The sequence below is a fragment of the Bidens hawaiensis genome, unplaced genomic scaffold (assembly GCF_021521415.1).
Source record: "Bidens hawaiensis isolate Kalapana, Puna unplaced genomic scaffold, B.hawaiensis_p1.1 tig00005142_1, whole genome shotgun sequence".
Classification (NCBI taxonomy): Eukaryota; Viridiplantae; Streptophyta; class Magnoliopsida; order Asterales; family Asteraceae; genus Bidens; species Bidens hawaiensis.
In genome coordinates, this window is record NW_027491327.1 from 251752 (window position 1) to 276886 (window position 25135).

The 25135-nt window shown below is 38.1% G+C and overlaps 2 protein-coding genes and 1 pseudogene across 2 annotated transcripts; 2 read left to right on the forward strand and 1 right to left on the reverse strand.

Moving 5' to 3' along the window:
* Positions 1 to 533: 533 nt before the first annotated feature.
* On the forward strand, positions 534 to 6434 carry LOC143628944 (U-box domain-containing protein 24-like). Its single transcript, XM_077098374.1, has 4 exons — positions 534 to 1763; positions 2694 to 2997; positions 3758 to 4245; positions 5331 to 6434. The coding sequence occupies exons 1-4, from the start codon at positions 534 to 536 to the stop codon at positions 6333 to 6335; spliced, it is 3027 nt and encodes a 1008-aa protein (XP_076954489.1). The 3' UTR covers positions 6336 to 6434.
* A 4214-nt stretch (positions 6435 to 10648) lies between these two features.
* On the forward strand, positions 10649 to 11560 carry LOC143629000 (uncharacterized). Its single transcript, XM_077098408.1, has one exon. It carries the CDS (start codon positions 10649 to 10651, stop codon positions 11558 to 11560), a length of 912 nt encoding a protein of 303 aa, XP_076954523.1.
* A 2658-nt stretch (positions 11561 to 14218) lies between these two features.
* LOC143629001 (calcium-binding protein KIC pseudogene) lies at positions 14219 to 14590 on the reverse strand (annotated as a pseudogene).
* Positions 14591 to 25135: the final 10545 nt, after the last annotated feature.

Genomic DNA, 25135 nt, shown 5'->3' on the forward strand with positions numbered 1-25135 from the left:
TTTTATTTCTATGTGATTAGATTAGAAAAATCATTAAAAAAATATAAAAAAATCTTTAATTAATAAACATAAACAAGCAAACATTAGCGAACATAAACGGAAGTAAATGAACACCTTATCGAACGGCCTCTGTTCATGTTCGTTCATTTGGTTAATCGAGCGAAATTCCTTGTTCATGTTCGTTCATTTATTCAACATACTTCCCGCCAAACAATTCACAAACAGTTTGCCGAATGTTAGGTTCGTTTACACTTTACAGCCCTAGAAAACACCATAACTGATACGCAATAGTGCAAATACTTAATAAACTACAAGAAGCTAGGTCAAATATGCTAAATATGGGCTTATAATTTGGACCAAAAACAAATTTGACGGAAATTTTGCTTCTCAGGTCATTGTTCTTAGCCTAAAGGGATGGCCTCCTGAGAGAACGAGGGTATTAGGCTGAGTTGACCTGCAATACTGAAGAATATGTAATGATTCCAGTTATACCAATTTGGTGGCATTAAGTAAGTTATAATAACTGAATTGCAATGGAAGCGATTACAAGCGTTTCTTCAATGGCAGTTACAGAGCTTATATCTCAAACTATAGAGTTATTTACTGAAGTAGCCACCGAAGCTAAGAATTGTTTTGTAGAGAGGGAGAGTTTTACGGAACTTGCTTCGTATTTGGATAGACTTGTTCCATTTTTGAAAGAATTAAACAAAAAGGATACTGGTAATGTAGATAACAGTTTTGTTGAGGTTTTGAATCAGCAAGCCAAACTTGGTAAACAGTTGATCACTGAATGTAGTCGAAAGAACAAAATGTACCTTTTAATAAACAGCCGGTCGATTAACAGACGAGCAGGAGAAGTTACACGAGAAATTAGCAGGGCGTTAAGTTTAATTCCGCTCTCCGAATTGGGAGTTTCTGCAAGTGTGAAACAGGGTATTGGTCAACTCTGTGATGCTATGCGGTCTGCAGAGTTCAAGACAGCAGTAACAGATGAAATTATTTTGAAGAAAATTGAGTCGGGAATCCACGAAAGGAAGGTTGATCAGACGTATGCCAATGGGTTACTGGTTTCCATTGCAGAAGTTCTTGGAATATCGACCGACCGATATTCGTTAAAGAAAGAACTCGAGGATTTCAAGAGTGAAGTAGAAGATGCAAAGTTGAGGAAAGATCAAGCTGAAGCAATTCAGATGGATCAAATTATTGCTTTACTGGAACGAGCAGACGCGACTTATTCTCCCGAAGAGAAAGAAATAAAGTATTTGACTAAACGGACTTCATTGGGAAGTCAACCATTAGAACCACTTCAGTCATTTTACTGTCCGATTACCCGAGAAGTTATGGTGGACCCCGTTGAAACGGCTTCTGGTCACACGTTTGAAAGAACCACCATTGAGAAATGGTTGGCTGATGGAAGTGACTTGTGTCCTTTAACCATGATCCCATTGGATAATAGAGTATTATGGCCTAATAAGACACTAAGGCAATCAATTGAGGAATGGAAGGATAGAAACACAATGATCACAATTGCTTCATTGAAATCAGAACTCTCAAAGCAATTAGCGGAAAACGAGGAGGAAGTGATTTGCTGTTTGGAGGAGTTGCAAAGTTTATGTGAGGAAAGAGCTGCACACCGGGAATGGGTGCTTTTGGAGAATTACATTCCTACCCTTGTGGAATTACTTGGTTCTAAAAACCGAGAGATAAGGAGTCGTACGCTTGTCTTACTTTGCATTTTGGCAAAGGATAGTGATGATGCAAAGGTACCTTATGCTTCAACTTTGATACTGATGATTGTGAGATTCTTTTTGTATATCGTGAAACGCTATAATGCAGCATTTACATCATTTAGACCATTTATTAATTGTTCAAATTGCATAAAAGTCATCGACTTTGGTCGTGTTTTAGGTAACTACTGAATGGAAAAACATCAAAATTTTGAAAACTTTATATAAAGTTAGTTACCTAATATAACCGGTTTTGAGGCGCCATGTCATCATCCTGACAGGCTATGGTATCTGATTTGCACCTTGAATCAAAAGTCAAGACCTTTGATACTTTGATGGTTTTTCTGGCCAATTAAAGGTTTTGTAACTCAAATTAGAGGCTGGACCAAAGTTTTTTATTGCTTTGTATCTTATTTATTTACTAGCTTTAGAAACCCGTGTATTACACGGTATATGTTAATGTATAAATTATAATGAATATTTTAATACAAATAAAATAAAAGATAATTAAGTCTCTTTATATTATGTAAAAAATGTATTACAAATATAGCCGCTTTATATCATCAAATGTATTTTAATTTTAAATCGAGAATGAGTTATTCTACCATCGGTTTACAATAATGAAGCGATGCCACCGGAAGCAACATATAAAACAATGAGGCCTTTAAATCGAGAATGGGTTGTTCTACCTCTGGTTAATATTTTTTTTATATTAAGTATGTTTACAATATAATTTATAGCATTAATAATTCAATAAATAGAGATTGACCAATTAATACAATATGTTGAATTTATAATCAATACTATATTTAGAACCAGGATATTTTTTTTTTCTTTTTCATCAATAGAAGAGAAGTGATTTGGGTGGGAATTTGATAATGAGAATTAACCTCAGAATGCCATGTGTTCAGATTATTTTCTTTTATTAGTATAGGTAGATTTTCTCATACTGAAAGCTTATTGTAGGATAGGATTTCAAAAGTCAGTGGTGTGATTGAATCCATAGTGCGGTCTCTTGGGCGTCGAGTTTCTGAAGGAAAACTGGCAGCTGAATTATTATTAGAATTATCTCGAAATGAGACGTTAAAAAATTACATTGGGATGGTTCAGGGATGCATATTGCTATTAGTGACCATGTCCAACAGTGATGACACCCAAGCTGCCACCCGAGCAAATGAGCTTTTGGACAAACTTTCGTTCTCTGATCAAAATGTCATCCAGATGGCAAAAGCTAATTATTTTACACATCTGCTGCATCGACTATCTTCAGGTTATCTAACAGCCACTTTCTTATCTATGCTTAAGTAGTTACCTGTCATGCCTGTTAACGCTTTTTAGCTAGTTAGATGACCATATTTATGACATGTGACGGTTACAACCCATTTACTTATGACTGGTTTGATTTGTGTTGTTTCTTTTTTTTTTATCTCAAACTGGTTGTAAGTCACCTGAAGTCTACCTCTAGTACCTATATTCTTCTAAATCAGTTTTATTCATATACTTAAATTTTTATTGTAAAAATTTTTGTTAAATATAACATCAATATACAGAAAATAAATATAATAACTATAATAATAGTTGTAATTATAACTAACTAACTAACTAAATCATCATCATCATCGTACTCAGTATATCCCACCAATAGCAAAGCTATGGTAGGGTCCGAGGAGGGTAAGATTTAGACAGCCTTACCTCTACTCTGTAGGAATAGAGAGGCTGCTTCCAGTGAGACCCCCGGCTCGATAGTATTTTTGCATCAAGCCTTGGACATAAGGCGCATAACACTCAACCATCGGTACACCGGTCGATTGGTGCATGTACCCTTGTCTTTCGGCTATCAACGCCACCACATGATGCCTGATTAACCTTCCGCCACTTTTAACATTATTTTCACGAGATTAGTAAAATAACGTCAAAATTAGTACAATTTCACTTTTGCCCACCCGAGGATTCACACATATATACATTATATGCGCGCACCGCAAGCAGGACGTTAACTAACTAACTGTTTATAAAATGCTTGATGGCAGGATCTGAAGAAGTGAAGATGCGCATGGTGACAACATTGGCAGAAATGGAACTAACAGACCACAACAAATCTTCTTTGTTTGAAAACGGTGCACTCGATTCACTTCTTCACTTGGTCTCACAAGGAAACCCTGAGTTAAAGCAAAAAGCAGCTAAAGCACTTAATAACCTCTCAAGTTTACCAAAAAACAGCATACAGATGATAAAAAGTGGTTCAGTCAACTTGTTGGTCAATCTTCTGTACAATCACACGTCATCACACTGTTTACGGGATGAGTTGGCTGCCATAATCATGCATCTTGCCATGTCAACCATGTCACAGACTTACAATGAACCACCCGTTTCGTTGTTTGAGTCTGATGAAGATGTTGATAGTCTTTTTTCGTTCATTGATTGTTCAAGACCTCTGGTGCAAGAAAGTCTACTTTGTTCTTTTTATGCCATGTGCCACTCACCTATGGCTGTTACAGTGAAAACAAAGTTAAGACAGGTAACATCTTCATTCCAATAACTCTGCTTTTGATTTTTGGTCATCAACTTATTTTAATACAAACTACAAAGCTGGGTTGATTGCATATAAAGGTGCAGCATTCCTCAAATTTCTACCCTAGGTAATATAATATTTAGTCATAATATTTGTTTCCTCCTAAAAATGTACAAACTTATCAAAATCTATCTATTTAGGTAACCAGTAAATTACCATTTTCAACAATGCCCACCTCCTCAAATCAAGTTTTTTGAACGTTGGTTACCTTATATACAAAGTTTTGAAACTTTGATGGTTTTTACTAGGCGGGCCTGACGGGTTCGGGTCACGGGTCAAAACAGGTTCAGGTCAATCTAGGGTCTGACCGAAACTAGTTTGGATCAAAACGGGCCATTTGGAAAAAAACATCAATTTGGTTCGGGTCAAAATCTGTTCTAAGTCAAAACTGGACAAAAAAGTCAGCTTGAAATGAGTTGTTCTAGAAAAAAGTACCAAAATTGGTTCACTACTTCACTTGCTATATTTTATGGTGGCTAGTGGTGCCGATGGTGGGGACAACTACGAGGTGGTCTTGGAGATGGCGGTGGAGTGGTGGAAGCGGCGGTGACGCTGGGTGGGGTGGGTTGGTGGAAGCAGCTGGAAAGTTGCCAATGGCGGCAGCGATAACGTGTAGGTGGTGGAGACAAACAATGGTCATGAGTGGTGCTAACCCATTTTGGTTTTAAGTTAACAAGTTTTATAATAGGTACCTGTTTTGACCCGTAGACTAATTTGAAGTGAGTTGCGTGACCCAAATGAACCCATATATAATTTATTTTCAGCCAAATCAACCCATTCTTTAAAAAATGGGTCATGATTGCCACCCCATAGTTTTTACTGACACAAAAACTTTATCTACCTAAAACAGAAATTGAACCAAAGTCGGTTGTTAAGATAAAAAATATCGAAAAAATGGTAATATTAGTTACTTAAGGGTATTTTAGTCTTTATGCTATGTATTTATGTAATATTAGTTACTTGAGGGTATTTTAGTCTTTATGCTATGGTTTATAATAGGATTCCTTATTTTTCGCTACGTAATTTTTCAGAATCCAGACAACATGCAATCGTTGGTGCATTTCTGTGAAAAGGAAAACCAGAAGGTGAGAACAAATGCTATTAAGCTATTCTGCTGTTTATCAGAAGATGGCGATGACAAAGAGATCATAGACCGCATGGGGCTACAAACAATCAAAACTTTAATAAAGATAACAAAATCTTCCAGTGATGAAGAAGAGATTACTTCTGCAATGGGTGTGATTTCAAATCTGACTCAGTCATCTCAGCTCACCAAGTCACTATTACAAGCGGACGGACTCCCCGTTATATCCTCACGTCTGCATGACATTATGCAAAACAGGGTCCACAAGAAACAGTTAATGGAAAACACAGTTGGTTCACTTTGTCATTTCACCATCCCCACTAACCAGATTTCACAGAAGAGAGTAGCAGAGACAGGTGTCATTCCCTTACTGGTCCAGTTATTAGAGCTAGGGACAAGTTTGACCCAAAGAAAAGCGTCCATTTCTCTTGGTCAACTTTCTAAAAACTCGTTCGAGTTAAGTCAGCCAATCCCGAGACCCATGGGGGGAATATTCAGGTGCTTCTCGCCTCAAACAGGACCCGTTTGCCCCGTTCATCAAGGCATCTGTTCTGTTGAAACGTCTTTTTGTTTAGTGGAAGCTGATGCAGTTTCACCATTAGTAAAACTTTTAGGAGATTCTGATTTGAATGTTTGCGAAGCTTCTTTAGATGCATTGTTGACTTTAATTGAAGCCGAAAGACTGCCATACGGGTCTAAAGTTCTAGCTGAAGTTGACGCTATACACCCGATTATAAAATTACTGAACTGCCCTTCTTCGAGTTTGCAGGAGAAAGTATTAACATCATTGGGGAGAATATTCCGTTTGTTGGATATGAAGCAAAAATATGGAAATTTGGCTCAGACGGGTTTAGTTGACTTGACTCAAAGGGGAAACAACATAACAAAACCTTTGGCTGCCCGGATTCTCGGTCAGTTAAATGTGCTTCATGATCAATCGTCTTATTTCTAGGAGTTCTAGAAAATAGAAATTGATGTTTATTAGACGGTTTTTGTTATGGTTTGTATTATGATCAGTGGTAGATAGATCAATCATCTCCTGATTTTTTTGGTTCAATTCTGTGTCAATGATTTTGTGCACAGCCTTTGTCTTATATTGTATATCACATACATGTTATAGTGACATCAGAAGTTTTCAGCTGCCTTTCTTAAGTGTAGCAAGCATTGTAAGTTTGTAAAATTTATTTTTTCTTCAAATATCAAGTTTTATGTTACCTTTTAACATCCTCACCATGCTTGAACCGTAAGCCTACGATTAGAGGTGGCAATATGAATGGCTTGGGTTGGATTTGGATGATGGGTTAGGATGGGTTTGGGTCAGGATGGATTTTTAAAATAGAGGGTTAGAATGGGTATGGGTCAAGATGGATAAAGTTAATCCATCTAGACCCAAATAAAAGTTAAAATACAAAGGGTTTCAAAAGCCCCTCAAAAAAATATTCAAAAAAGTTAATAAAAAATTGATAACTCAAAATATAAATCAAAAACGCAAAAATTAAAATAATTTAAATGTTTCCACCGTCGTCCTCATTCATTAAGAAAAAAACTTGATTTTGTCTCGGTTCAGGTTCGGTTTTTTCGGTTCAGTTTTACTTTTTTTCGTTTCAGTATCTATTTGGTTTCAATGTTTCCGGTTTTTGTTCGGTTTTGATTTCTTGGTTTCTATTCGATTTTTGATGGGCATGGGTCAAGATGGGTAAAGTTAAGTAGTTAACCCATCTTGAACCAAGTAAATGTTAAATACAAAGGGTTTCAGAAACTCTCAAAAAAAATATTCAATTAATAACTCAAAATATAAATCAAAAACGCAAAAAGTAAAATAACTAAAATGTTTCTTCCATCGTCCTTGTTCATAAAAAAAAACTCGGTTTTATCTCGGTTCAGGTTCGTTTTTTTTTTGTTCAGTTTTGCTTCTTTTTTTTTCGTTTCGGTATCTATTCGGTTTAAATGTTTTTGGATTCGATTTCTCGGTTTCTATTCGGTTTCATGGGTTTTGTATGAAATAAAATTGGATGGAGGTTGTTTGACTTAATCCATTCTAGGGGTGTTCATGGTTCGGTTCAAAACCGCGAAACCGTCCAAACCGGCCATCGGTTTGGTTTCGCGGTTGGTTTTTTTCTTTACTCTCGGTTGGTTGGTTTGAAAATTTCCAAACCGTAGTGAACTATTTGGTTTACGGTTTGAACCGAAAACCAACCGCATAAAACCGGACCGTACCGTATGATTTATTTATGTGTATTTTTTAAATATTTCATATAATATATATGTGTATATACATATACACTACTAAATTTTGACAAATATTAATAATAAACAACAAAAAAGTGGGCTAAGCCCAAATAAAAAATGCAAGAAACTTTAATTGGCCTTTTGTTTTCTTAAATGCGATCCTAAGGTAAAAATAAGTTGTATGTTAAATTATATAAATTATTGTGACTTGAATAGTATTTACATATCATGAATTATTTTTTGGACATATTGTATAAAGACCAAACCGCGAAACCAAACCGGAGCAAACCGTTATTAACGGTGCGGTTTGGTTTGGTTTAAGAGTTCAACGGTTCGGTTTTGGTTTACGAAAATAAAAAACCATTACTAACGGTTTGGTTCACGGTTTGACCTAAAAACCGCGAAAACTGGACCGCGAACACCCCTAATCCATTCTAACCCATAATAAAAAGTCACTAGCATTTTCTAAACCCATCTTGACATTCTTTCAAAATTATTTTGATCCATCCTAACCCATTTCAATTTTAAAAGTTATCCAAATTGACCCAAAACAACCCATTTGGGTTTGTTTTGCCACCCTTACCTACGATGAACCAGGGAGTATGTTAGTAGTAAAGTTTTAAAATTGTTCAAATTAGGTCACTCGTACATTTTTTCTTCCCAAATTAGGTAATTAAACCTTCAAATCGAGTCATCATTGGAATTTTTTTGTGTCAAAAGAATAAAATGGAGGAGAAGATAACGGGCCGGGATTTCCAATATATGAAAATATTTTAAAAAATAAAAAAAAACATGTTAATTATTTTAAAAAATAAATATACCTAAAATTCACATCAGCAAAAACAAAAAAGACTTCCTAATTGAAACGAAAAAGAAAAATGCTAAAAAAAACATGTTAAAACCTATAATTTAAATAAAACATGAAAGCTAAGTGACCTAATTAGAATAATTTTAAAACTTTATTACTATTCTACAAAGTTACTCCAAATTTTATAAAACCCCAACGTTTGATTTTTTTTATTCTATTTATTTATTATTTTTTTTTATAAAACCCCATCATTTTTTAAGTAAATGCCTAAATGGTAATTGAAGATTAGAGGCTCGTATATTCAAACACCACCCCCATGGTGTGTTAACAAATGTATACGGCTCGTAGGAACGAGCAGAAAACCGAATTAATCGAATCGAAACCGAATTAATCGAAAAAACCGCACCGAAAAAATCGAACCGAAGCATTAACCGATGATTAATTTTTTGTCTTTTTGAAAAGCCGAAAACCGAACCGAACCGATTGATGATGATAAAGATTATCAAGATGATGAGGAATGAACTAAACTTTTAAGATAAATAAATAAGATGATGAATGAAGATCGGCACTAAATTTTTAATGTTTTTTTTAATTTTTAAACTCTATTTAGCAACTTTATATTCGTATAGTTTCACTTAACACGTGCCTATTTTGTGTTTTGAATTTAATATATATGTGGACTGTGGTACTCTAACACGTTCTTATATAAGCTTAAAATATGCATTTTCATTTTTTTATTATTTTTTTTGCAATGTCGACACATAATTGAAAAAAACTGAAAATAACCGAACCGAAACCGAAATTAATCAAAAAACGAAAACCGAACGGTTTGCATATTCAAATAACCAATTACTTCGGTTTTGGTTTGGATTTCGCCTAATAACCGAACTGAATCGTGCTCAGCCCTAACGGCTCGTACGAGTCGTGTAGCCCCTGCATAATTGACGAACGTACTTTATGATAGCTTTTTCAGTCTATACGAGCCGTATAGGCATGTTCGAGTCGTATAGGGTCTATAGACCCGTATAGACTGAGACACACTCCGACACATTATGACATAATTCTGTCCTATGCTACTCGTATAGCCCCCATACGACTCATGTAGAGGCACTTGGTGTTTGAATAATCTATAAGGAAGTTGTATGTGGTGCTGGAATAACCTACCCAAACCGTGGCACACTTTACACAGCTTTCCACTCCAGTCCGTCCACTGTGACGCCACCCTCCATTAGACGAATTGGTGGGATTCGAATAAGGCAATCAGCAGCTTCTAGTCGCAAGGTAATTGTTTGTTTTACTTTCTCATTCACCATTGTTTTCTCGACTTCTTAAACGCTGCATCTATGGTAGTTATTGTTTGTTCAAGGCTTCTAAAATTAGGGTGAAATTGTAGTTTAACCCAATCCTACTAATTCCTTTTTTATTAGCTATATAATGGGAAATAAGACGAAACGTCACAAACCTTCCGCTAATTCTAATGATGAAATTGCAAAGTATACTTCGAGTGATATTAAAAAAGAAATGCTTAGTACAATGGCAAATTAAGTTCGTGAGCATATCCGTAGTGAAGTGGGGGATTCATACTTTTGTGTCACGAGACGAGTTGAAAAATGAGCAGATGGCAATAGTTTTGAGATTTGTGGATGCAAAAGGGATGATACGAGAAAGGTTCTTGGATTTCGTTCATGTTAAGGATACTTTATCGGCGACCCTAAAAACAAGTTTGTGGAGACGGCTTTTGAAGTATCGGTTTGATGTTAGTAAAATCCGTGGTCAAGGTTATGATGGTGCTAGCGATATGAGAGGGGAATGGAACAGATTACAGGAACTTGTTCTTAAGGATTGTCCTTATGCGTATTACATTCACTGCTTTGCTCACAGGTTAATTACTTATTTGTTTTTCTCTTTCTTTCTTCGGTTTGACTAAAATACTTGCTTATTACGTTTTGTGTTTTGCTCATAGGTTACAACTTGCCTTGATTTGTGCTTCAAGGGAAGTTATTCCAGTACACCAGTTCTTTACGAACTTAGTTTCTACAATTAATGTGGTTTGTGCTTCTAGTAAGCGTCACGATGAGTTAGAAAACGCAAAGGCAGATGAGATTAAGACGTTATTGGAACTTGGTGAGATCAAATTGGGATTTGGAGTGAATCAAGTTGGGACATTAAGAAGAGCTGGTGATACACGTTGGGGTTCTTTTTTTAACTCCGTTTGTAGTTTGCTTAACATGTTTGCTGTCACTCGTGTTGTTCTCCATGGAATAATTGAAGACTTATCTCATACTACTTATTCTCAATGTGGAGATGCTGATGAAGCTTACGATCACTTGCAATCATTCGAGTTTGTGTTTATTCTTCACTTGATGAAGGAAGTATTGGGAAGAACTAAAACACTTTCTCAAGCGTTGCATAAAAAACCCCAAAATATTCTTAATGCCATTGAGTTAGTTGCATCAACAAAGGTTAGTCTAAATGATTACAAAAACAATGGATGGGATTCTTTACTTGCAGAAGTTACTTATTTTTGTCACAGGCATCTAATAGAAACGCCGAATATGAGCGCTCCATATACTTCTCCTCGGTATCGGCCTCATAAAAAAGATATTCATGTTACATTTGAACATTATTATCGGGTAGATCTCTTTACATGCACATTGGACAAACAATTACATGAGTTGAATAGTAGATTCAATGAGCATGCGATGGAGTTGTTAGCTCTTAGTTCTAGTTTAGTTTCAAAAGAGATTAATGTTGATAAAATTTGTCTTCTTGTTGAGAAGTATTATCCTGAAGATTTTACAGAGCAGGAGATGATTCATTTACGATATCAATTGGGGATTTTTAGTGTTGAAAAGACAAAGAATACCAAGCTAAGTGGTGCATCAACTATTTCTGAACTATGCAAAAGTCTTGTGGAAACTCAGAAACGTGAGACGTACTATTTGGTTGATAGGGTGGTTTGGCTAATCTTGACACTTCCTGTTTCTATTGCAACAACAGAGCGGGGACTTTCAGCAATGAAAATCTTCAAGAATCACCTTCGCAATAAGGTGGCAGATGAGTATCTCACGAATAGCTTGGTGATTCACATAGAAAATGAAATTGCTGAGAAGTTTGATTCGGAATCCATAATCGATTAATTCAAAGATCTTAAAGGTCGTCAGGCTGCGTTGTAATTCTTCTTCCAAGTACTTGTCCTTCCTCTGTCTTTGTTAAAAAATGATCTGCTGTTTTCTTTCTTTTTTTTATGTGTAAGAACGGTCGTTTGAATGAATGAAGAAAGATTAGATATTTAGATGTTTTATTGTTTGGTCTGGTCTGGCCCGAATCAGATCGCCGACCCGAGCATTTAACTTGAAACATAGCTATAGGAAAATAATTTATGGGTCCGTGGCTTTTGGCTCCCTATAGTTTTGTCCAAGCTTCGCCACTATATATGCGCGCACCCATTTAAATTCAAGTTTTGGCGTAACATCTAAAGTTTTCTCTTCCTTTTATTGAAGTTTCGTAAGAATTGAAACTGAATTGGTTGCTCTGAAGCTTGAGTCAACCCAACAACATCACAACAATACTCAAAAACAGTTTGAAAAGGTCATGAAGGTCTTTCCTGGGATGAACAAGTCCCTAATATTAGGGTTATGTACTATCCGAACGCTTGGCAAACTATTCGTGAATTGTTTGGCAGGAAGTTCGTTTGTGTTCGTTCGTTTAATAAATGAACAAACATGAACGAGGAGTTTCATTCAATTAACTAAATGAACGAACATGAACATAGGCCATGTTTGTTCAATCACATCCGTGAGCGTTCAATAAGGTGGTGTTTACGTTCGTTTATGCTTGTTAATGTTTGTTTGTTCATTAAAGGTTTTCTATATTATTTAACTGCTATTCTAATATTATCATATATGATTTAGCAACATTATTAACCATCAAAAATATATGAGTATTATGTGATTAGTTTATATGTAAATTAACATATGAATATGATTGCTTAAACATACCATTATCGGTTAGCCAAAAATCTAATAGAACATTTTTTGTTTTTGTTTTATGTTCGTGAACCGAACAAACAAGTTCGCTTTCTTAATGAACGAACACGAACATGAAATTATGTTCGCTTAGGTGTTCGTGAACTGTCCGATAAGAGCTTAACCGGCGAACATGAACAGGGTCTTATTTGGTTTGGTTTGGAAGTTCATTTACAACCCTATACCTAATATTAAAAAGGCTACACAAAGCCTTTAAACATATGAATATCAACCAACTTGTAGTTGTTATTGATCATAATTAGTGGAACTCCATATTCTAAAATTTGGGACCAACTCTAGCGATCATATATACCTCCAAAGTCCAAAGCCAAAAACATAGGGTGGAACTAACTCTAGGTTCTATTGGTCCTGATGCAACTGTTTGAACAATACACGAAACTGCGTATGAATTACCAAAATTCAATTTTGTTAACAAATCCTGTGATATATTAGCCGAGTTTATTATCTATTATTATAATCATTATTATATGTTTCTATCATTTATCTTTAAGTTTGTTTGTTAGTCATTATTCTATTTAATTTGAATATTAAGATAATTATTAACGTTTTATCATTACTTAGATTTATCATTATATTTTCTATCGTAACCTCTATTATATGGAGAGATGGTTTTCATATATTTGATACATTGAAATAGGGCTGTAAATGGACCGAAACAAACCGGACGAGACCTAGTTTGTGTTCGTCCGTTAAGTTTTCTTCAGACAAACGGATAGTTCACGAATTCTTTACCGAGCGAAAACTCGTGTTTGTGTTCGTTCATTAAGGAATTGAGCTTGTTCATGTTCGTTCGTGTCCGTTCGTCAATGTTGTAAACGAAAGCAAACGGACACTAATGAGCGCTATCGAACACAAATGAGCGGTAACGAACATTAATGGACAAACGAACAAAAACGACCCTAACGGGCCCAAACGAAATGAAACGACACTAACGGACAAACCAATGGCGAAGTGTCATCAGGGCCAGGGGTGGCCCCGGCCCCCCTATTTTTTTGCGTAGCGGTGTAAATGTATTCGTTTTTCGCCTGAAAATTTTATATGTAGTGTAAATTTACCCTTTTTCGGCAGAAAAATTGAGCCCGAACGGCCCTGTATTTTTCATAGTAGTGTAAATGTATCCGTTTTTCACCTGAAAATTTTATACAGAGTGTAAATTTTCCATTTTTCGTCCGAAAATTTGAGCCCACCCCCCCCCCCCCCTCGTTTATGATTTTTTAATGCATTTTGAGTTCGGCCCACCCGGCGCTCGCGTCCAAGCTTCGCCACTAGGACAAACGGACATACGCTTACATATTTTTTTCGAAAATATAAACATAACACAGCATCAAATCCAGAATTTGGACGAGCATAAACGAATCTAACCGGACGCACGTAAATGGAAGTAACCGAATGAGTGTAAACGAACAAATTACCGAACGTTCACGAACACTATTGAGCGAACGCAACCACTGTTCGTGTTCGTTCGTTTAGCTTACCAAACAATTTTTTTCATGTTCGTTCATTTAGTAAATGGACGAACATAAACGAACTTCCTGCCAAACAGTTTGCCGGACGTCTGGTTCATTTACAGCCGCCCTACACTGAAATATTATTAACCAACACCGTTGTATTTCTCTTTTCAATTTTTCACTTAACAACGCATAATACATACCGATATACATAGTTATAATTGTACATAAGTAATTAATAACAATAACATATGAACAATGAACATATTAAATTATTAATCATCCAACATAAAATCATAACTTAGTTAATATTCTCAACTGGTAATGAAGTAGAAACTTGCTTAATCTCATCTTCAATAGCTTTATCTAGCCATCTCTCCGCATCCTCCATCATTTCCGGACTAAGTCTAACCATGAGTATGCAAAACTCGGTTTCGTTCAAGCACCCGTCTCCATCAAGGTCACCTTCCATGACCATACCTTCTGAATCTTCCTTGCTCATGCCTTCCATTCCAAGAAAACCTGAATTTTTTCTCAAACTTTCGGGCGTGATCAAGCCAGTTTTCTCGTCTGCTAGCAGGCGGAAACCGCCACAGAGCTCCTCCATGAAGGTGGTTAGCTCCAGTTTCTCTGCCATCACAGGAAGCAAGTCTTGGTAGCCTTTGTCTTCCATTGGTTTTTGGTGGTTGGAAGAAATATTATTAATGGAGCTATTTATAGTAGTGGAAAGTATATGAAGTAAGAATGTCATTTGTCAAGCTAACTTGTCAATTGGGTTGGGACTAGGAATAAAGTTTTTGACCCTAAGTTTATGTTACAAAATAATATTGGTGACCTTTTCATAATTCAAAACTAAATAAGCGGTCAAAAAATTGAATGTTTTAGTATTGAATCAAGGTGGCGTTAAATTAAAAAAGTCATTTTATATTTTATGATATTGAACTATAAAATGTATATGTATTTGAGTATATTGAATCAATAAAGGTGTATAAGTATCTTACTCTATTTTTGAAATGAATATTTGATTTTGAATGATGAATCAACTAGAGGGTTTTCATAAATCATTGAAATTGATCGAACAATTTAAAGCGAAGCAGGTCGACTGATTATGCCGGCTTGAAATCCAAAAGGTTTGGTTTTTGACGGTTTATTAGCTTAACAGGATGGTACAACTTGAAACATGATACCAATCGTTTAACTTTATTATTTAAATGAATTTTTTTTATTTTGGAATATTTAGTTATACATATATGTTATTATAATCATGAATCTTTCTTTTAATTCTAAAAAAAATCAAATTGATGTTAAAAAAAACAGCTAAAATCTTTAAAACTAAACCGTCAAATCTGGCTGGTGCAATGGGCTTATTCAACTCATCCGGTTTGGATTGTCGTTTTCTAAAACCATAGTTAATCATCTTCTAAACTTGCTAGTTAAATACTCGCTTTCAAAACATGCATCTAATATCCTCTAAGCGTATTGAACGATAAGTGTTTACTTGTATACATTAAGTTTATTCACTTAAAGGATTGAAACAACATTTAAATTTATAGCATTTTGTCCACAATAAAACTCGCGCTTATCACTTGAGAGAAATTCCATCTTATCTAACAACTTAACTAGTTCTACGCGGAAATTTACATGTAACTCTGGCGTCATACATCATATGATCAACTTGAACTGTGTCCAAATGTATCAATGTAAAATGTTACACTTTGATATAAATTCTTGTTTGGCTTTTGGTTATTAAATAGAGGGAAAAATGAAAAGAAATAGTTTGCAGGAAGCTTCATGGGAAGCTATGGTTCTCTTATCTTTTCTTGAAACAGTCACCAAACTTATCACCTTCCATTGATTGTCCTTTCGTTCTTCTTCCTTCCAAGAACCTTCCTCTATTTTCAATTATTCTAATTCAAACAAAAACTATTATTACAAGTGTAAATTTTGTGAGCATCAGCGAATCCGTCTGTCACAAAGAAAGCTATTTTTCTAGGTGTATCGTCACGCGAAAAGCATTCTTCATAACGACCCTATATATATATATATATGGGAGATTTCAAATGAGAACCCCTTTGAGTTTTAAGAACTCGAAAGAACTCAGTGTAACGATTTTTTTTTTCGAATTTTTTTTACACATACGTAATATATGTAGGTTACATACACGTAAAAAAATTACAGAATTTTTTACGCACCGAGTCGACATTTTACACATGTGTAACGGACGTAAAAGTTAGTATAATCAGTTACATATATATTCTCTCTCCTACTTTGACTTTTTTGCCGGATTTAATCTCAACCACATATTCCAATTCATTTAATTAAATGTGTGGCAATAAGAGTTCTTAAGTTCTTACAACTCAACATGGTTATCAAAATATCCTTCCCATATATATATATATGGTTAGGTTAGAATAAAAACCCACTTGAATTGTGAAAACTCTAGAAACTCATTATCAACCACATGTTTTTAATTAAAGATTAAATCTTGTGGTTCATAATTAAAGTTAATAAAAAATGTAAAAGTTTATTTACATTTTCTCTCTCCTGAAAACATATATAAAAATTACTAAAAAAATGTAAAAAAAATAGCAAAACATTTTTTTTAATGTTTTTAATGTTTTGTATTAAATGTAACAACATATATTACATGTAACAAAAAATAAATAAATAAAAACGATGTTACATAGGGTTTTTACGGGTTTTCTCAACTCAAGAGGGTTTTCAAACTATACTTCTCCTATATATACATATAGAAAATGGTTCAAATAAGAATAAAGAGTTTCATAAGAATGGTAAGAACCAATAATTTTTTGACATGTGACATTATAAATTATGATTAAAGAACAATTTTAGGAAACTATGTCGGTTATAAGGTGAAAGAGTAATTCTAGAAAACTATGTCGGTTTTTGGTAATTTTAAATCTCAACCCTTGGATCCCCTAATCTTAAAAAAACATTATTTTTTTACAATAACCTATCCCTGTATATATATATATACACACACATATATGTATGTGTGTATATGAGAGAGAGAGTGAAAAAAACACATGGCCCCCTCACCACTTTTTTTAGGCGCCCATCGTTGTGAACCCCCCCTCCCATCGCCCGTGTGCGTGGTGTTCTCTTTCAATGGCGCCCCAAAAATACCCATAATGATGCCCATAGCGTACGGTCTAAGTGTAATTTTTAAGTTAATATAGAAAATTTTGAAGGTAAGTTAAATATGTTTATGGCTTCCTAAAAATGAAAAATAATTCTTACACGTTTTTTTTTTCTTTTCCGGAATAGCGTAAGCATAGTAGAAATACTAATAATAATAATACAAGCACATCTATAATAGCGTTTGCTCATACTTGATTTGACTTGAAAGTGAGACGAATCGAGCGAATTGAATTTAAAGAAACGAACAATTTTTTTTATGCTTGAACTTGGTTTGGTTTGAAACCGAGTGGCTTGGTTTTGCTTGATTTCGTACAAAGATTTCAAATTTAAATTTCTAAAACTCCAAAATATAATTAATTCAAGACTTTGAACATTAAAATGTCTAAACTTTCAAATTTTAAATGTCTAAAACTTAAAATTAACGAGAAAACATATATGAAACAAGCATCTAGGATTTCAATTTGAACTAAACAAAAAAGAGGGAAATTTTAAAAACTTCAAAAAAATAGTATACTTTATGTATATACGTAAAATTTACATATAAAACTAATCAATAAAAAACAATTCGAGCAAAACTAACCGAACCAAACCGAGCGCGGCTTTGCTCATGCTAAGCTTTTTATTTAAACCAAACCGAGCCGAAATCAAACAAGTATTTTTTGAGTAATTTCTAAGCAAGCGGCTAACAGTGTAGACAACCCTAGTGCATGATTACTACGAGCCATTACTACCTTGTTAAAATATGAACATTGAGAAATAGTGAGCGTACATAAGATTTACTAATATCTAAGAAAACATATTAATTATATCCTTAGGGGTGTTCATCGGATCGGATAACGGTTTATTCGGTTCGGATTTGAAAATTTTGGGACCCTATCCGAAATCTGATCCGATTCGAATTAGGGGCATTCCTATCTGATCAGAATCCGATCCGAATTCAATTCGGATCGGATTCGGATAATCCGAATTTATCTGAATAATCCGTATAACATATATACAAACTTAAGTTTTATTAAATAAACATACAAAACTAGAAAATAAAAATAAAACACTAGAAGAACAAGGAAATTAAGTAGTTTTAGACAGTATAAAGACCACATTTTTGTTTATGGTGTGTTAGGTCGATTGAACGAATAATGAAGTTATGGTTATAAGTTACTGCAAATGTTAATGGACTTGGCTATATACACTAATAACATGTTATATATTCGGATTATTCGGATATCCGGAATTTTTTGAAATCCATATCTGAATCCGATCCGAATCCAAATTAGTTATTCGGATATTCAGATCGATCCGATCCGAATATCCGAATAAGAATTCGGATCGGATTATTCGGGTTTCGGTTTCGGTTCGGATTTCGGTTTTTTTCGGATTGCAGATTTTTTGAACGCCCCTATATATCCTTTTGTTCTTGTTTCTTAATATATTGCTTATTAATATTATTTTTATTTTACTACTGAAGAAACGTGGATCTACTCACTGGTAGCAGATCTACTTTCCTCGGGTATGATTAAACTGTTTCACCGATGGTTCTTCTGAATCCGTGTTCTTCCACCTACAAAATGAACAACGCCGTTACTTACCCCTCAGAAAGGGACAGAGGGGTCCTCTTTGGGGTAACCCTCCGGCGTGAGAATCAGTATCTTTGTGGAGAAGATAATAATGTGTGAGTCAGTGAATCTCAAGAGTATTGCTGAATCGCTGAATACTCTTGATTGTGTGACTGTGTGTTTTCTGTAACTGACTGTGAGTGAATATAATTCAATATGATTGAATGTGATATCACTGCTTGTAACTGTCAATGATTGAGTGTGAATGTGTCATCAAAGTGGAGTTGATGCTGTATTTATAGTGCTAGGGTTACCACCGGTTGGGCTCAACCTCGTTGGCTTCCTCCAATCGCACTGCGCCACGTGTCCTCTGGGACACCTGGCGCTTTCTCGTTGGTTGTAATCACGTGGTAACACATGTGTCATGCTGAGTTGTCGACCTTTCATTCGGCAGCTATCAACATCAGCATATTCTTTCTCCTTAAAAAGATACCTTCTGGAAGGTTGTCTGATGTGCACAATCAAGGTTGCCCTAATCCTGATTTGGATAAGGACGAGGTTGATTATGTGCACGTATGATATGCGCTCACCCTGAGGATGCGCGGGGTCTTCTCTTTATTCTCACGCGCAGATATTTCATGCGCAGATGTGATATGCACGAGCATGTGATATGCGCCGCGTGCTGATGCGCTACGCGCATATGTGATGCGCGAGCATATGTGTGCCTGGGCATATGATGCCTGAGCATGTTTTGTATGCGCCATGCGCATAGGTTTTGGCTTTGTGCCTTCATAATGTCTTTATCTTGTGGGTTGACCCGCCTTGCTTGGTGTTGAGGCGGGTACATACCTCTTCAAGCCCCCCCAGTCTAATGTGTGTCTTATCTCGCGCGAGCGCGGTAAGATGGATATTAGACTTACTGATTTTTGTCTTTTAATGGGGTTTTGTCGTTTTCCTGGTTGCTTCCATCGTTGCGCGAAGTTCTATCCATTTGGTTGAAAACGAAGGGTCCAAACACGTGGTTAGTTGGTGGTGACGTGCGCCGTAAACATGTCAGACGTTTCGTGTGCTCGAGGTGCTACAGTTGCCTTTCACGTCCCCTCACACAGCTGTCTTGAACACGTGTCGCGCTCGCATTGGTTAGCACCTGCGAGTGGGGGCGCGTCTCTGCTCCGTGGCAGGTCGGTTACAATTTTATGTCCCCTCAACAGTGTTAGGGACACGTGTCGCGCCCTCGTTGGCTTGGACCCGCGAGTGGGGGCGCGTGAAATCCGATCAGCTGCCACATTTCTCTCTCCTGGGCCTATAAAAGGAGGCCCTTAGGAAATTTTTATCTTCATCTTCATTGTTGATAATTTTCTTGTTTCTGCCTTTCATATTCTGAATTGAGTGTTTTCATCTTTTCGATTTCTTGATTATCTGCTGCTGCAGTTGTATGTCTGATAGTTCAGACTCGTCTAGCCCCTCAATCACCTCTGTTGCCTCTCGAAGACGCCGTGTGAAATCTGTGGTGATGTCGACATTGAAGCAAAAGGGGAAGGGGAAGAAGGTTGTTGAGACCACATCGGAGGAAGTAGGGAGGACCAAGGCCACCAAAAGGTGGAATGAAATCCCCTGCAAATTGAAGCAGGCAGATCTCGACAACCTCATCACCTCTCAGGGCTTTCCCACCCTGTTTGGCTGCATGTTGCCTAGGTCCGGGCAAACGGCGGCGGACCCGCCTGCCGGCTATATATCCCTATATAGCCACTTTTTCACCCACTGCAACCTTCGTCTCCCGATGACAAGGTTTGTGGGTGCACTGCTGAAGTTCTATGGGATTCATATATCCCAAGTCCATCCGTTTGGACTCGTGCGCGTGACTCACTTTGAGTTCATGTGCAAATCCCAGCGCGAGGAACCCACTCCTCGGCGCTTTCAGTATTTTTATAAGGCCAAGATCCAAGACAATTGGATCTCTTTTATTCCTCGCAGTCAGAAGGTGAAGTGCTCCACTGTTTCATTCAAGAGCCTTCATGACTGGTCTGAGAGGTTTTTTTACATTAGGGCCGGTGTGATCCCCATCCGTATGACCATGCGCTCTATCACTTCTGCGCCTGCGGATGAGGGCGTCCTCAAGAACCCAATTGGCTCCTGGGTTAAGAAACTGACCGCCGAACCATCCCCCACGAAGAAAATTTGCGAGGAGGCGCTGGTTGGGGTCGGCATGAGTAAGCTTTGGGCCGATAGCGCGCTTGAGCCCGTTATCCAAGTCGACGGGTTGTGTAAGTTAATTTCATTGGTTTATTTATTTTTTCTGCGCGAACATAATTCTTTTGCTGATATCACTTGATTTGTTTTTGCGCAGTCACCAAGGATTATGTCCTTGCCGCTTATGATGAACAAGTGGAGGGTGGCTCCGTCGCGCTTGGCGCTGGGGAAGTTGGTTTCCCAGATCGCTTCGATGACATGTTCATCCCAGTGGATCTGGAATTTGACTTTGACAGTGACGCGCCTGGTAAGCCTTCGCACTTATGCTCATTCCTATAGAATATCCAAGTTTATTAACAGTTCTATTGGTTGTTTTTGTAGATGCGCTTGAAAACTACGAGCTAGAGCTCGCGGAAGAGGAGGAGGAGGAAGAGGAGGCGCCCCTACTAAAGCGCAAAGCTAAGGGGAAATCTGGCGCAGGGGCCAGTAAGAAACAGAAGAAAGATGACACCCCTGTCGCTCATCCCCATGCTCAAACGAAGGGACCTAAGGAAACCCAGGTGTTTACCACAAAGGTTTCTTTAGCTTCTCTGCCTGTGAGAGTGGGCAGACCTCCTGTCCACTTGAGGTATGGTGGCGTCGCCTCCTCCTTTCGCGAGGCTGAAGAGAGAAGCAGTGCCGCGCCTGCAACAGGTATACTTTATTTATCTTCATCTGGCTGAATTGTTATTAAACCTTTGCTCCTTTAAATGTTTGCAGAGGCAGCGACGGTAACAGATCAGCCGCAGGCGCCACAAGGTGCCACGGCTGCGCCGGGGACTCCATCGAAGTCCCCTGTTCTACCCTCTGAAAATGGTAGAATGGATTTTATGGCGATGTTCGATGCGCGAACAGAATTGCGCCAAGGTAAGTTTTGCACATATGTCTTCTGAATTTTTCCCTTTGGAGTCAGTCATAAACCATTTTTCCTTGTTTATTTGTTCATAGGAGTTGTAGCTGGCGCAACAGTTGCTGGTGATACTCCTGGCGCCGCTGCCGGCGCCGCTGGTTCTGGTCCTGCTCCTGCTAGTGCTGAGTCTCCCCTTATTGGGATTACCAAGGAGCAGGAAACCGTATTGCGCGCCGAACTGGCGGCGTCGAGACCTCCCTCGCCTCCTCCTGCACGCAGCCCTCCCCGCGAGGCTGGTTTGGAGCCTTCCAGGTCGCAGGAGAAGAGGCCTGTTGAAGAAGATGAGGAGGACGAGGGGGTTCAAGCTGAAGACTCCTTGGGAGACCGCGCCAGCCCTGCGATGCCGCAAGTGTTCGCAGCGCAGACTTCTGGTGGGGCTGGCGCTGACTTTCCTGCTTCATCCCCGCAGGTATGTATTGATTTGTTGGTCCGCTGCGCGTACCTCCATATAAGTATGTTTTATGACTTAGAACTTTTCTTGTGTTTTTTAGGAAGGTGACCACGTTTACCGCCCGAGATGGAATATTAATGAAGAGAGTTCCTTTCAATCCATGGGCGTATGCGAGGACTTCTGGGCTCATGCCGTGCCTCCTACTGAAAGGAGGTATCAGGAGGAGCGCACCCGCGCGGACTTGCTGAACGACCATGTTTTCGCTGGGTCGGCTTTCTTCGCTGCTTCCCAAGAGCTTCGTCGTGATTATATTAAAGTACGCGACGCTCTTGTGGAAGCCCAGCGAGAGGCTAAGGTGGCCGCCTGGAACCTGTCTGATGCTCGCGCGCGAGCTGAGAAACTCCAGGCGGAGCTCAGTGAAAACCGAGCAAGTGCCAACACCGCATACATCAAGCGCGGGCATGAGCTCCAAGCTGCGCGGGAGAAGCAGCAGTTGGCGGAGGCCGAAGTTGCCAAGTACGCGCGCAGAGTGCGTGTCTTGGAACAGCAGGCCGAGGCGCGTGACCAAGCTATCGTCCAGAGTATCACTGAGAAATCATCACTGGAGAGCGAGGTTGCGCGCCTGAAAAGGGATTTGGCGGCCGCGCAGGCCGATAGAGATGAGGCCTTGGCGACGGCGGCGTCTAGCCAGGAAGCACTTGGTGCTGCGCAGGCGGAGAAAGAAAAAATTTTGGCGGCAGCAGCGTCTGATAAGGAGGAACTAAAAAAGACTAAGGAAACTGTTGAGTTATTAAACTCTCAGGTTCCTGCCCTCGAGACGTCTGTTGCTGGCCTCGCGCAGGATCGCCAATGGCTGGTGTCACAGGGCATGGCTCGCTGCGCATTGGCGATGAAATATTCCGCCGAGTTTCAAGCCCTTGTGATGGACTGCAATGCCGCCGCGCGTTTGGTGGGCCGAGCTGAAGGGTTTACGGATGGGTATGAGTATGGCATGTTGAGGAAGAACCCATCCGAGTACCCTTACAAGAGCGATGCGGCCTGCGCGGACATGGCCGCGGTGGGGGAAAAGTATATGAATACTCCCATCCCCATCCTTATGCAGGTACCTTGATCTTAATGAGTTTTACTTGACTAACTTTTCTAAGTGTTTTGTACTCATTACTTTTCTAATGATTTACAGATAGCTGCGCTTGCTGACCAGCCCGACCTCGGCGCGCTAAAGAAGTTGCTTGATGATTGCGAGAGGGTTGGTGGCGATGATGGTGGCGCGGGGGATGTTGCCCCTGCCAGCGGCTCTGGCGCGGCGAAAGAATCTGCTCCTGACACCGTTGTGATCGAAGACTCCAATGAGGAGGAAGAACTTGACTATGGTCAGTTCGGGGATGAGGAGCAGACCGCGCCAGATGCTGCGGGAGATGATGAGGGTGATGAAGCGGCTGACGTCGACGTGGAGACTTGAGAAGCCCTTCATCAAATTTTGTATATTTATTTTTTTTTATTTTTTTGTTTTTGTACTTGTAATTTGTAACTCATCATACTTGTAAATTTCAATGCAATGGAATGAAACTTGTTTTCTCCTTCTTTCATCTTGTGCATTTCCATTCATCTCTTCATGTTTGCTCGTATAGATATAAGATATGGTTGCACGTTAAAATAAGAACAAGGTTGTAAGGAAATTATTCACTTAACCATAGTCCTATTTTGTAAGTGGTTTCGCAGTATCTTGTTTATGCTGACATGCGCGATAACTTTTCACAATTCCTTTTTCGCGCGTCATAGTTGCGCTGTTTTTACATGGAAGTATGAGTTTTAGCCATTACATGTCAGCATGTGTTAGTCAGATATCCACTTTGATTCCTCGCGCGATCTCGACCTGAGACCTTAACAACTATGTTATGGCATGTACTTTGCCTTAGTCGTTTAAGGAGTTTTATGATCAAGCTGCGCGGGATGTAAGATGGATGTTTGTGAGTGTTTTGAGCTAAGGCTCTTTGTTTTGGGCTAAGGTGTAACACCCCGACCAAAGGCGGATTATACATCGGGGCGCCACATATTGTTTCATTACTCGTGACACTATTGGGTGTCAATATTTAATAAATACATTCATTCGCGCACGCGCAAAGTAGACACAAGATAACATAAAGCAACATAATTCAATATATTATAAGGCAAAATATTCGAACAACCATAACTTGTCATGATACATTTTAATCTAGGTCCAAAAATAAAGAAAACTTCCTACGTGTCCACAAGCTCCAAAACAGCTACTGCAAACCTGAACATGTGTTAAAATAAACGTCAAACACTTGCGTGTTGGTGAGAAATCAAGTTTAATACAATACATAGATAACCATAAATCTGCGCGCAACATGTGTATGTCTGGGTTTCGACAAGGGTGTAATCAGATCGGGACCAATTCTAAGAGACAAGACTGCCAGTGCTCACAATTGAGCTCACAAACAAGACAAACTGTGCATGTGTATACAAAAGAGAAAATCATAAACGATAGTTCTCCCGTGTTCATCTAATGGTACCATGAAAACTGCGGAATAGACCGACAAGACGGTTAATGATCCACACATACAAATAAACAGCCAAGTCTACGTCCTCAACACATGGGATACTGCGCGACTAAAGTTCATAAACAAGTTTAAGACTCTAAGTTTGTATGAACACATGAACATCCCAAAACATTAAAAAGCAAAAAGGGATTAGGTACGAGATTACTCACTTGATAAACGATGCGGTGTAAGATAAAGCAAGAACCAACTTTAAACAAGCACAGGTTAACCTATAATTAAGATTATTGTTTTAATGATTTGTTTTAAGTCTTGATTATAAGTTAGCATAATTAATAAGTAAATTATTATTTATAATATATATATTACCGGAAAAGCAGGGCAGAACGGAGAGGAAGACGGAGGCAGAGAGGAGGCGGCAGAGAGAGCAAGGAAAACAGGAGAGATTAAGTGT